At 48.6% G+C, this 12,953-nt stretch overlaps 1 protein-coding gene across 1 annotated transcript in view; it reads right to left on the bottom strand.

Moving 5' to 3' along the window:
- MYO1E (myosin IE) overlaps positions 1-12,953 on the bottom strand; it is a 395,564-nt gene that overhangs the window by 61,589 nt on the left and 321,022 nt on the right. The window contains 1 exon segment of the mRNA XM_033920720.1: positions 12,378-12,484. Within this exon segment, the coding sequence (XP_033776611.1) occupies positions 12,378-12,484 (107 nt within the window).

Raw genomic sequence — 12,953 nt, 5'->3', positions numbered from 1 at the left:
CTGCCTTTGCCCCCCGCTACCATCACTGTTTCTTTTGCTTATATGCATAATGTACCTGTGAGGGGGGATACCTGGAGGAGGCTTTGTTTCTGTTCTGCCACTCCACTTGTATTGCAATGCTTTTGACTTACAGAAGTTTGTTGTTCTGCCCTGTTGGGCGGTGTGTTTCCACTGTTAATAAAAATACGATTTAAAAAAAAAAGGAAGGTGGAGGAACGAGATCAGCAGCAGCACAGACGGATGTCGGCAGACGAGACCCAGGATCCACAAGGCGACACCGGGGAAGGACCTAGCGGAGGAACCACGCAAGAGGAGGAGTCCGCGACTCACCGGGACCCCGAGGGAGAGACACCACACTACATCGAGGACACGGACCTGAGGCAGAGGAGGATGCTGAGGAAAGGGAAGTCTGCTATTGTGGTGGGAGACTCGATCTTGAGAGAGGTAGACAGTCACATAGCTGGAAGAAGGGAGGACCGGCTAGTGACTTGTCTCCCAGGGGCCAAGACACGAGACATCACTGACAGGATTGAGAGGATCCTGGACGGAGCAGAGACAGAGGAGACTGCGGTAATAATCCACGACGGAACGAATGATGTGAGCCGGAGGAACTTCAGCATGGCCACACTGACTGACCAGTTCAGGGTCCTGGGACGAAAGCTGAAGCGGAGCACACGGAGGATAGCATTCTCGGAGATCCTGCCTGTACCGAGAGCAGATGCAAAGAGGCAGGCAGACCTCCAAGCTGTGAATGCATGGTTGAGGAGATGGTGCCAGGAGGAGGGCTTCCACTTTGTGAGGAACTGGACGTCCTTCTGGGGAAAGAACAAGCTCTACCGGTGGGACGGCCTGCACCTGAGCACAGCGGGAACTAGACTACTGGCAGCCAATGTGAGGAAGGAGATCGAGAGGGCTTTAAACTGAGGAAAGGGGGAAAGCCGACAGCTGATCTGATGTTGACGCTTCGGACAACAGTATCCAGAACTGAACGGGCTGACTGCAAGGAGGAAGCAGAGGGACCGGAAGATCTTAGAATCAGACAGCGAGGGAAACATCAGGTAAAGGGAGCTTGCTGGGAGAAAACTAATGGGCATGGATACACAGGGGGACTGGGTGGCACGAGGGCGAAAGCCGAGGGTAATATAGAGGTACCACAAGGCGAGGGGGATCAAACAGAGGCTCAAGGGATGATAGCCCAGGAGGGAGCCGGTAGGGTTAGAAAACCCAGAGGAAAAGCAGGGAAGTGGGGTGGCGGGGATGTGGAGAAGCTGAAAGCTAAGAGGGTAAAGGCTGAGGGCAAAGCAGAAGCACAGGGAACGGGAAAACTGCCTGAAATCCAAGAGCAAGTGGCCCAGGTAAATGCAGAGGTGGAAGAAAAACGACGGAACCTGAGGTGCTTATACGCAAACGCAAGAAGCCTCATGGCCAAGATGGGTGAACTAGAAGTCGTGGCCAAGGGGGAGGACCTGGATATAATTGGAATTGTAGAAACCTGGTGGACAGAGGAAAATCAATGGGATGTGGTGCTGCCGGGGTACAAGCTCTACAGGAGGGACAGGACCCACAAGAAGGGAGGAGGCATAGCACTATATATAAAGGACTCTATCCACTCGGTCGGGATGGATATGGCAACAAAGGCAGAGGGGCTGGAATCACTATGGATCAAATTACCCGGAAACAAGGGTGCGGGCATAAAACTGGGGCTGTACTATCGACTATCTGGTACGCCAGAAGGAGTCGGACACGACTTGGAAGCAGAATTGAGACAGGAATGCAGGACTGGAAGTGTAACAGTGATGGGGGATTTCAACTACCCGGGAATAGACTGGAGTACGGGTCACTCCAACTGCACTAGGGAGACAGGATTTGTAGAAACTGTGAAGGACTGCTTCATGGAGCAACTAGTCAAAGAACCGACGCGAGGGGGTACTACTCTTGACTTCATCCTAAATGGATTAGGGGGGCCTGCTAGAGGGATAGAAGTGGGAGGACCACTAGGTAATAGTGATCACAACACGATCAGATTCACATTAGAAAGAGAGACACCAATAGTAAGGAGGACCGCAACAACTGCGCTGAATTTCAAGAAAGGGAACTATGTTGCTATGAGGGAAATGGTGGGGAGGAAGCTCAGAAACATCTTTAGGATGGAGACTGTGGGAAGCGCCTGGACCCTATTCAGGGACACCCTGCAGGAAGCACAGAGAATGTACGTCCCCAGTTTCAGGAAAGGCTGCAAGAACAAGCGATCAAAGGACCCAGTTTGGATGTCAACAGAAGTAAAGAGGGCGATAAAGGACAAAAAGGTATCCTTCCGGAGATGGAAAAAGGACCCAACGGAGGAAATTCACCAGGCGCACAGGAAATGCCAAAAGGAATGCCACCGGGAGGTTAGAAAAGCAAAAGGGGAATACGAAGAGGGGCTGGCCAGAGAGGCGAAAAACTTCAAGGCATTCTTCAGTTACGTTAAGGGGAAGCGACCAGCGAGAGAGGAGGTGGGGCCGTTGGACGATGGGGATAGGAAGGGAGTGATTAAGGAGGATAAAGAAGTAGCTGAGAGGTTGAACACGAGCGAAGACACATCTAATATACTCATCGGTTTTCACGAGCGAAGACATATCTAATATACCGGACTCAGAGGAGCTCATGAGTGGGGAACAGGCTGAAAAATTGGATCACATAGAGGTAAGTAAGGAGGATGTCCTCAAACAGATAGACAGGCTAAAATGCGGCAAATCACCGGGCCCGGACGGGATCCACCCAAGTGTTCTGAAGGAACTAAGACAAGAAATAGCGGGCACAATCCAGCATGTTTGCAACCTATCCTTGAAAACTGGTGAGGTACCAGAGGACTGGAAATTGGCGAATGTCACACCTATCTTCAAGAAGGGATCGAGGGGTGACCCCAGGAACTACAGGCCGGTGAGCCTGACTTCAATTATAGGGAAGATGGTGGAAGCTATGATCAAGGACGGCATTTGCGAGCACATCGAGAAGAATGACCTATTGAGAACAAGCCAGCACGGATTCTGTAAGGGAAGGTCGTGCCTAACAAACCTTCTGTACTTCTTTGAGGGAATAAGCAGTCGGGTGGACAATGGGGAACCCATAGACATCATTTACCTCGATTTTCAAAAGGCTTTCGACAAGGTGCCACATGAAAGGCTGCTTAAGAAGCTGTGGAACCACGGGGTGGGAGGGGATGTGCACAGATGGATCAAGCACTGGTTGTCGGGCAGACTGCAGAGGGTCGGAGTAAAGGGTCAATATTCTGACTGGCGGGGAGTCACAAGCGGTGTGCCACAGGGGTCGATGCTGGGGCCGTTACTCTTTAACATATTTATCAATGACCTGGAAAAGGAGGCAAAGTGCGAGGTTATAAAATTTGCAGACGATACCAAACTGTGCGGCAGAGTTAGGACCAGGGACCTAACTGTGTGAGGACCTACAAAGACAAGCTGGAAGACTGGGCAAACAAATGGCAAATGCGCTTTAACGTGGACAAATGCAAGGTCATGCATATAGGGAAAAAGAACCCGTTGTTCAACTACAAATTGGGGGGGGGTATTGTTGGGAGACAGCAGACTTGAGAGAGACTTGGGTGTGCTGGTGGATGCATCACTGAAGCCATCTGCACAGTGCGCAGCAGCCTCGAAAAAAGCCAACAGGATGCTTGGCATCATAAAGAAGGGCATAACAACCAGAACACGGGAAGTCATTGTATCGAGCGATGGTGCGTCCACATCTGGAATACTGCGTTCAGTATTGGTCGCCGCACCTCAAGAAGGACATGGCGGTACTTGAGAGAGTCCAAAGGAGAGCAACGAAAATGGTAAAAGGGCTGGAACACTGCCCATACGACGAGAGGTTGGATAGGCTGGGGCTCTTCTCTCTGGAGAAAAGGAGGCTCAGGGGAGATATGATAGAGACCTTCAAGATCATGAGGGGCATAGAGAGGGTGGATAGGGACAGATTCTTCAGACTGAAGGGGACAGCAAATACGAGGGGGCATTCGGAGAAACTGAAGGGAGATAGGTTCAAAACAAATGCAAGGAAGTTTTTTTTTCACCCAAAGGGTCGTGGACACTTGGAATGCGCTACCGGAGGAAGTGATCAGGCAGAGTACGGTACAGGGATTCAAACAGGGATTGGACGGATTCCTGAAGGATAAAGGGATCATGGGATACTGAGGGAGGAGCTGGGATGTAACACAAGTATAGAAAGCTAACCAGGTAATGAGTATAGAAACCAAACCAGGTCGTGCATGTGCAAGACCGGAGGGTTAGGACTTCGATAGGAAGACAGGACTTAAATGAGAAACCAAGGTGGCAAGGGAGCCCCTTCTGGTGATACAGACAGGTCGTGACCTGTTTGGGCCGCCGCGGGAGCGGACTGCTGGGCAGGATGGACCTATGGTCTGACCCGGCGGAGGCACTGCTTATGTTCAAAAAAATATACATATTTCCTTAAAGCAGGCAGTCTAGTTACAGCAGTTAAAATAAGATCATCAGCCAATGCTACATGGAGATCTTGGGACTAGGAAGTCTGGTATCTGGCATGATCAGGCAATGGGGTCTCATCCTTCAGATAGCGATGATGAAATCTGAGGGGGACCGGCATCTGAGAACACAAGGTATAGGCTGTAGACAGTGTTTCCTGTCTACCAGCACACAAATTAGCAAGCTGAAGGGAAGCCACATAATGGTGAATCTGCAAATATGCAAACTGGTCTATACCCGCTAGACCATAGTCCCGACACAACTGTGCAAAAGACTTCATAGTGCTATCTCTATGGACCAAATGAAACAGATAGGTCAGCCCTATTGCCTCCCAGTAAGTGAACCGTGAGACCCCCATGCCAGGCAAAAAATGTCTGTTAAATCTAATAGGCAAAAAGGGGGACTTGCGGGCACTGATGCCATGAAACCGACACACCCATGACCAGACCCGTCGCAGGGGTAAACCAAACACCTGAAGCCCCAAAGTAAGTGGGGAAAGGGGGGGGGGGGGCAGAAATGGAATGCAGAAATGCACTAAAATGAGCCCCCTGAAAGCAAGCTAATTCTAAAAGGGTGTTGGAAAAATCAGACGTCCCCCGAAAGTAATCATTGATGTGGCGCATACCACATCCAACAGTGAGGTAACGAAGGTTAAGCAATCCTAGACCCCGTTTATAAAGCGGGTGTGGGTCCTTTTGTTTTTTTGGAGCCCTACCTGATGGTCCTGGCGGAGTTTTGGAGTTGTGGCTCCGGAGCCGGAGCTCTAGCCCTGTTGGCCCCAGCAGCTCGTTGGATATCTGAGGTGTTCACCGATGGCCTGGTCCTCTCTGCTTGCTTCTGAACACTTGGCGCTTTGCTAGAGGCCTGGGCCTGTGTCGCTCTGGACATAGCTGCTGTTGACTTTGCCTTACGGGGGTCCCCATATGGTGTTGAAGTGCATGACTAGTGACCATCTTGCAGCTTTTACATTCCTGGACTTTTTGCACAATTAGACACATTTTGGACTAATTGAACCCTCCTAGTTCAGCTTTGTATGGATGCGATGTTGCTTTGTGTGTTTGGGGTACGGACGGAGGGGTTTGCATCGGGTTGTGGCTCTTGTGTGATTGTCACTGGTGGGTATGATTTCATGGGGGGGAGTTTTATGTCTTTTTTTTCTTTGTTTGAATTCTGGGGGCTATTTCTTCTAGGGAGTTGATTTTGTGTGAGTGGCCGTAGCGTGGGTATGAGTGCTTAAGTGGCTGTCTGCTTGGAACTCTACAGCCACTCTTCCTTTGTGTTATTGAGAGATCTAAGCTCTGGTGTTTTTGTTCTAGTGGCTAGATGGATGAGAGTGGCGTGGGCTGGTCTGGTGTGCTATGTATGTGGGCTCCCTTGTCTGATTTGCGTATTTGGTGGGTGGGCTCGGAAGAGGGTGGGATTGGGACTGGGGGGACTTGGGGCCCTGTCACATCTTTGCGTGACTTCTTCTCCTTTCTACTTTAGTGGGATGGAGTGTGGGACTGTGGGGGGAATGGGGGAAATTGGGATTGGGGGGTTGGGAGGCGGGTTGGGGATGGGGTTTGCTGGGATAGGGGGGTGGGTTGTCTGTTTGGGGGTGGGGGTCCTCCTTTGGTATGAGGGTTTGGTTTTCTGGATAATTGTCTTGTCTTTGTTAACAGTCTCAGGCTACTCGGTATATTGGATCACACTGCTCTGGGTGGGGCTGGGCTCCTGGGGCGGTCTCTTACTTTTTCTTTCACTTTCATGCATCTCCTTTTTTCTGACTTACTGACCTGAGTACTCCTTTTAGGCTTGTTTCTTGGAATGTTGGGGGCATTACCTCGCCGGTTAAGCGATCTAAAATCTTGGCTGCCTTACAGCGTTATCACTCGGATATTGCTTGTTTGCAGGAAACTAGGCTGACGGACGCGGAACATCTTAAGTTAGCTCAATCCTGGGTGGGGGAGGTTCATTTCGCCTCCTCTTCGGGTCGTCATGGCGGTGTTGCGGTGTTGATTCGTAAATCCTCGCCCCTTGGTGTGCAGCTTCTTGACAAAGATGTTGATGGTAGATATTTGCTTTTGCGTTTGATCTTGGGAGATCGCTCCTACCTCTTACTTGTGGTTTACGACCCTAACTCGTCGGAATCTGGCTTTCTACAACGATTGACCTGTCTCTGTTCTCGTTTTCCAGGAGATCCACTTCTAATAGTGGGAGACTTTAATTTGGTTCTGGATCCTACCTTGGATAAGTAGCTCCCCCTCTGTATCTTTGGGAGCTAAGGGTCGTCTTCTCTCCGATTTTTGTGATACTTTTTCGGTGATTGATCCTTGGCACCTTTTTCATCCTGAAGTTAGGGATTATACTCACCTTTCTCGGGCCCATAATACTTGGTCCCGGATAGATTATATTTTTCTTTCTTCTACTTTGTTTTCTTCGGTACTTTCCGCTGAGATTGGTCCCTTGAATATCTCTGATCACGCGCCTATTTGGGTGGACGTTCACCTTGACGTTACGTATTCCAGGACGCCTCATTGGCGCTTCCCGTCCTACCTCGCTCATGATAAAGAATTTCAAACCTTTTTGTTGGCGCAATGGGAGGACTATGTTACTAATAATGCTCCCCATCAGGACGATCCTGTTTTATTTTAGGAAGCCGCCAAGACTGTACTTCGAGGACATATCCTTTCTGAGCGCCCGCAATAAACGTATCCATGGTGGTAGCCTTACGTGTTGCTAAGCGGGCTTTTCAATCTCGCCCATCCATGCAGACTAGAGAACGTTATCTGTCAACTCAGGCAGCTCTCAATTCACTGCTTCATTCTCGATCTCAAAAATGGGCGGCTCACTATAAACATCGGTTTCAGCGCTTTGGGAATAAGCCTGGGCACCTTATGGCACGTTTGGTGAAGGCTACAACCTGCAAGAAGCCGATTTTTCGCTTCGGGCTCCGGGTGGGGGTACGGTGACTAGTCAGGCGGATGTCTCTGCTGTTCTTTTTGATTTTTTCCGTCAGTTGTATGATGTGCCTGCTACTGTCTCTCCAGATTTGTTGACTGACTACCTTCATTCCTCGGGCCTTCCAGTTTTACCGGAGGCGGTCACGTCATCCCTTAATCGACCATTTCGTGCGGTGGAATTAGACACTGCGATTAAGGCTCTTCGCTCGGGTAAGGCCCCGGGCCCGGATGGCTTCTTGGGCGAATTTTATCGCCTTCTTTCTTCCCATGTTTGTGGTCCCTTACTGGCTTATTTCAATGCTGCTATTGCTCAGGGTTCGTTTCCGCATTACGCTAACGAGGCTCTTATTACCTTGTTACTGAAGCCTGGTAAAGCGGCCGATGACCCAGGTTCCTATCGGCCGATCTCTTTGATCAACGTGGACCTTAAGCTTCTTTCTCGCATGTTGGCTGATCGCTTGGCTCCTCATCTCCCCATTATTATTCACGACGACCAGTTTGGGTTTGTTCGGGGGCCGTCAATCGGTTTGTAATGTTCGCAAGGTTCTCTTTGCTATCGCCCATTGTAGTTCCCATAGTATACCGGCTTTGTTTGTCAGTCTTGATGCGTCCAAAGCTTTTGATAGTATCGTCTGGTCCTTTTTGTTTCGTTCTCTAGAACATATCGGTTTGGGTGGCTTTTATCTTGATGCGATTAGATCACTTTATTGTAACCCGAGGGCTTCCCTTTTGATTATTGGAACCAGGACTGATTCTTTTCCTATTTTTCGGGGTACTCGGCAGGGCTGCCCCCTTTCCCCCTTACTTTTTCTGATTGCTTTGGAATCGTTGCTTTGTACTCTTAGGGGATTTGCCTCCGAGTTGGGGGGATCGAGTTGAAGACTCTTGCTTTTGCCGATGATTTGTTCTTAATCCTCACTCGACCTGAGGTTTCGCTGCTTGAGTACCTGATTGTAAAAACCGCTTAGATAATCTTGATAGGCGGTATATAAAATCCTAATAATAATAAACTTGAAACTAGATCTTCTTTCTGAGTTTGGTTTTTACTCTGGTCTTTCACTTAATTTGGATAAGTCCTTTGCTTTGCCTTCTTCCCCTGACCTTCGTCACTCTTGGAGGGGGGTGTTCCCCCTTCGATGGGCTGATTCTTCTTTGAAATATTTGGGAGTGCTCCTTCCTTTGGATTTGTCCACTTTATATCGCATGAACGTGGAGCCTTTGTTTCTGGCTCTTCAGAATAAGTTGCAGCTTTGGGGAAATCTACCCTTTTCGCTTTTGGGCCGTGTGTATTTGTACAATATGCTTATTGTTCCATGTTGGCTCTATGTTTTTCAGGTTCTTCCTTTGTTCCTGACATCTCGGGATGAACGCCGATTAGAACGTTTAGTCCAACGATTTCTTTGGCGAGGGAAGAGGCCCCGTCTCCCTTACAAACGGGCGGCGGCTCCATGGTACAAGGGTGGATTGGGTTTACTGAACCTTCGCTATCTAACCATTGGTTGTGGCATGCGCCACATAAATGATTTTTTCAGAGGGACTTCTATCTTCACTGCTACCCACTTGGAACTTCATTGTTTTCACTTTACTCATTTTAGTGCTTATCTCCACTCGCTTCCCTCACCTCTGCCTGAGTCTCTCTCAACGAAGGTGCTACATCGTCCCTTGCGGAAGGTTTGGTGCTGGGTCTGTAAGTTTCACTCTCTTTCTGCCTCAGTCACTCCTTTTCTACCTATACGTTTTAATCCCTCCTTTTTACTAGGGATGGGTTAAGTTTTGCTCGGTGGGAAACAAGGGGCATTCATTATGTATTTCACCTGGTTGATGATGATGGTAAAATTAAATCCTTCGCCATACTGAGCGATGAATTTGGTCTCCCGCCCACTGATTACTTTGCTTATATGCAGGTTCACCATTACCTTTCTTCTTTGCCTTTCAGATTTTTACAGGCCTCTTGCCATGAGTTACTATCCACGGCATTCACCATTGGTTCCCAACTTTCTGTTCCCCTTAAATTCCATCATCGCCATTTGAAAGATGAGTCCCCCATGTTTGATTTCACCGGCCCACGGGAAGCTTGGGCACGTGACCTTGCCATTGACTTGCCTGATGATGTGATTCACCAAGCAGTCTGTAGATTACCTGCCTTTATAAAATATACTACCTTTTGGGAGCAACACTATAAGTTGATTTTTCGCTTGTACATCTCTCCCAGGAGGGCGTATCTCTCAGGCTTCCGTGAAACTGCTACCTGCCCCCGCTGCCACGTTCCTGATGCAGGCCTGGGTCACATGTTCTGGACTTGTTCCTACATCCAGACCTTTTGGCATGCTGTTTTTACATTTGTGGAGCGTATTTGGAACATTTCGATTCGACGCTCGCCTTTACTGTTGTTTGAAGCTATCCCTCATTATTGCCCTCACCCGAGGGGGGCTGCTACATTTCTTAAGTGGACTGTCCTTGTTGCCCTGAAGTGTGTTCTACTGAAATGGCTTGAGGGAGAAGCACCGGATTACTCTATTTGGCGTTGCAGGATGATTACTCTCTTGATGTGGGAGCGGCGTGATGTGCAGGACTTTTCCTCCCTCCCAGGCCGTACTTTCCAATGTGTCTGGGAACCATTTTGGAATACTATGACTCCAGTGGCTCGCAGTCGTCTGCTTAATAGCTGACTATTGTCTTTGTCTTGGTATGCCTGATACCTTGGTTTCTTATCTGTTTATTATTGTAACACTGTGAAGGAGGACCCACCAAGGGAGGGGGGGTTTGGGAGGTTGGGGAGGGGGGTTGGGTGGGGTGGTTCAGTTGGGGGGTGGGGTTATTGCTATGTTTATACCAAAATGTGAGCATATCTACTGTTTACTCTGTCTCCATGGTTGTTGTTTATCTTGAGCTCAATAAAAATATATTTGACCATAAAGCGGGCGTGCCACTTGCAGATATGGTAGCCCCTCCAGAGAAAATTCTGAAAGGAACGAATATACTTGGTCTCGTCTCGATGTAACAAATACAAAGGGAGGTCTTGGAAAATATATAACCAAGAGGGAATCACAATCATATTGAGCAATGCAACTCGACCCAGGAAACTCGAGAGAGGAAAGGCAGATAAAGAACAAAACAGGCCCGATATAGTGGCATGATGACTTCCCGCGTCCTGGTTGTGATACCCTTCTTTATGATGCCCAGCATCCTGTTGGCTTTTTTCGACGTGGCTGTGCATGGCCCACAGCCACGTGGATCTCATGGAGAGCACTAAGATGTAAAGGCCCCCCCCCCAACACCCCATAAATCGGTACAATAATCAACAGCAAAACACACCCATAACCAACAGCTCCAGCAGCGCTGCACCCAAAGGAGGCGCAGCACCATTACTGAAAAGGAGAAAAAGCAAACCTGAGGTGGCCCAAGCAGGGCTCCGTAGTCAAGACATGTGGTCCACAAAATCCTGGGCTGCTTCTACGGTATCAAAGGATTTCCAGACTCCATTGGAATTAATCTAGAGAATAACCGGATACAAAAAAAGGAACCGGGTCTTCTTCTCCACCAAAGCCCCACACAGGGGCTGGAACTTGCGACGGCGGTCCTGCAGAGCCATGGAATAATCCTGGAAGATCCGGATCTGGTCATCTTCATACTTGAGGGAGTTCCGCAGTAGTCGATACTGCGGCAGAATTTCCATCTTGTATAGATAATTATGCACCTTTTCCATGACTACACGAGAACGCTGACGATCTGGCACTGTATGGCCCACACGATGTACACGATCTAAACATAGAGAGCCAAGACCAGGAGGGAAAGGAAATTCTGCAGCCAGCCAGTCCTTAAAGGTAGTACCATGTTGCCGATCAGAAAGAGTCTCAGGTACCCCAATAAATCTAAGGTTGTTCCTCCTCGACCGATTTGCCAGGTCTTCCACCTTTTCCTCACTTTCAGCCAGACATTTCTCCAGCCGGGAGAGATGAGCTGTGAGGGCCTGAGCAGAGTCCTCCATGTCAGATACTTGCATTTCGCGTTCTGTAGTGCGTGCAACCGTCTCCCCCAAAAGAGTCTCCATATGGGTCAGCTGCGTGGCAAGTTTCTCCAACTGCGAGGAGAGGGCTGAGGTGACTACTGCCGTAAGTTGACGCATCTGGCCCTCCGAGAACTCAGCCTCCCGCCCCACGCTCGGGTCTGCCGCCCTCTCCTCCACAGGCCGCAGCTTGTCCTTGGTTTTAGCCGCCGTCCTGCTCGTCATGCCGCCTCCAGATTTCGATATAAAGTGGTCCATGCGATCTCGGACCAACGGCACACCGCACCGATCGCTGGAGCCACTTCAAAACAAATAAATTGAGTAGGGTGTCGGCAGGGGCCCGGGAGCTGAGAAACGTGCAAGGTCGCTCCTCACTGCATCACGTGGTCTGCATCAATATATTTTTTAATATATTGATGTTTATCATTAGTATTGTTGTATATATATTTTTTAAATGTTTATCCATACCCCTGAAGCAGGCTTTTAAAAACCAAAACATGGACCGTGTTGGGTCTGCAAGATAGTTTGGTTTTAATACATTATTTCAAGACAATATAGAATGTTTGTATTTTATCATTTTTGTTGATATGAGAAGTGCCCAGCTGGCAATAGTGAAGCTTGGTTTCAGTCTCTTGACTGGCGGAGCTCTTAATTTCGGCGACCATGTTGTGTGAGCTCCACAGTACCTCCTACTGTAGGAGGTACTGTGGAGCTCATACAACATGGTCGCCGAAATTCAGCAGTCTGAAAACTACTTGAGCAGCAGTTTTGAATTTCAGGTTTTCAATGTGAGTGATGAATGATGCTAGGGGGTCAATCTCCCTACCCTGCAGAGGCTGGCCCCTCCCACTTTATCCCTCCCAGCTTTCGTCAGCTGAAAGTTAAGGTCGTGTAAGGTACCTGCCCACGTCCCCTGGGAAAGACACATACCTGCTCTCTTCCCAGTCTCTTGGCTTCTTGGTTTCATTGGGTTTGATGCAGCGAATATAGTGAGGCGTGCATTTCATAAGAGTGCCGACTAGATCATTGGCTTGTTTCTATTGAAAAAGAGGAAAATATATTTATATCTGTTGTGCAATGTGTGAATATTCTCATGAAAGGAAGTACACCATTGTAATACATGTCTCACACTCATGTGGATGAGACCAGGTCTAAAAATGGAATCAACAAGGACTATACATTTTCAACCTATAGTTTCAGAAAATTCATTTCCATATGATGACATCTATTTATTCTGCCTATTTTTTCCTGTTTTCTATTGCAATCGTTGTAAGAAAGTATTGTGTAGCAGTTGTATATACTTTGTAAATGTTATTGTCAATATGTACTATACTTCTCCCTCCAAATTTAGGACTCGTGACTCCAAATTTAGGATTTAGGACTCATGACTTTGGTTATTCATGAGTTTCTAAACCCTGACCCACCCCTGCCTCCTGGACCTCTCCACACCTTACCTAGTGGTGAAGCAGGGCACGAGCAATCTTCCTACGCTCCTGCTCCGTGCAG

This window comes from Geotrypetes seraphini, chromosome 14 (genome assembly GCF_902459505.1).
Source record: "Geotrypetes seraphini chromosome 14, aGeoSer1.1, whole genome shotgun sequence".
In the NCBI taxonomy this organism is placed as follows: Eukaryota; Metazoa; Chordata; class Amphibia; order Gymnophiona; family Dermophiidae; genus Geotrypetes; species Geotrypetes seraphini.
This window is presented reverse-complemented; position numbering and strand designations above follow the sequence as displayed.